The sequence below is a fragment of the Calidris pugnax genome, unplaced genomic scaffold (genome assembly GCF_001431845.1).
Source record: "Calidris pugnax isolate Ruff unplaced genomic scaffold, ASM143184v1 scaffold447, whole genome shotgun sequence".
Lineage (NCBI taxonomy): Eukaryota > Metazoa > Chordata > Aves > Charadriiformes > Scolopacidae > Calidris > Calidris pugnax.
Genome location: NW_015091150.1, coordinates 4,378 through 5,434, shown reverse-complemented (window position 1 = coordinate 5,434; position 1,057 = coordinate 4,378). Strand labels below are relative to the sequence as shown.

General features: G+C 64.1%; 1 protein-coding gene across 1 annotated transcript in view; it reads right to left on the bottom strand.

Moving 5' to 3' along the window:
* LOC106898116 (filamin-A-like) overlaps nucleotides 1-1,057 on the bottom strand; it is a gene marked incomplete at its 5' end in the record, with an annotated part of 38,538 nt that overhangs the window by 33,179 nt on the left and 4,302 nt on the right. Inside the window, 1 exon segment of the mRNA XM_014959206.1 lies at nucleotides 104-749. Coding sequence (XP_014814692.1) covers nucleotides 104-749 — 646 coding nt within the window.

Genomic DNA, 1,057 nt, shown 5'->3' with positions numbered 1-1,057 from the left:
GGGGGAAAAGAAAGGTGTGAGGGGGGGGAAAAGGGTATGGGGGGGAAAAAGGGGTGTGTGTGGGGTGTAGCCCCATCTTTTTGGCATCCCCCCCCCTGCTCACCCTTTCCCTCCACGCCGGGGCCGTAGACCTTGACGCCGGCGGTGTCGACGGCGGGTTCCACCCTGACCTTGCTGGGGAAGTGGGGGACGGGCTGCCCCCCGTACTCCACGGTGATGGTGTAGACGCCGGGGCTGAGGGGGGTGTAGGCGATGGTGTAAGTGCCGTCACCGTTATCTTCCACCCTCACTTGAGCGTGAGCTCCCGCTTCCGACGTGATCCCGATGGTGAGCTCGGCCGTGCCGGCGCGGCTACAATCCACTCGGAAGTGCCCGGGGGTCCCGGCTGTTGCTCCTTCAAGCCCAGGACCAGAACAAGTGACTTTAGAAGGATCGAAGGAAGGTCGGATGGGAGCACGGAAAGGAGAGCCGGGGACGTGGGCGCCGGCGAAGAGGATGTTGATGTTGTAGTCGCCGGGCTCGGTGGGGAGGTAGGAGACGGAGCAGGTGCCGTCCCCGTTGTCCAAACACTCGATTTTGGCTTCGCAGGGACCCTCCACCGTCAGCCCCAGCCCCCCCGTGCCGGCCCCTTTGGTGTCGATGGTGAACGGGGCCGGCACGCCTGCCAGCCCGCCCTGGAGACCCGGCCCGAAGGCACGGACCTGGGGGGGGAGGGGGGGAGAGAGCATGTCAGGTCGGAGGGACCCCCCCTGGATTGAGGGGACAACCCCCCTGGATTGAGGGGACAACCCGTGGATTATTGGGGATAATCCCTGGATTGAGGGGACACCCCCCTGGACCGTGGGGAACCCCCCTGGACCGTGGGGACAATCCCTGGATTATTGGGGATAGCCTTTGGATTGTGGGGAACCCCCCCTGGATTGTGGGAGATAACCCCCAGATTGTGAGAACCCCCCCTGGATTGAGGGGACAACTCCCGATTATGGGGAATCCCCCCCGGATTGTGGGGACAACCCCTGGATTATTGGGGACAACCCCTGGATTATTGGGTACCCCC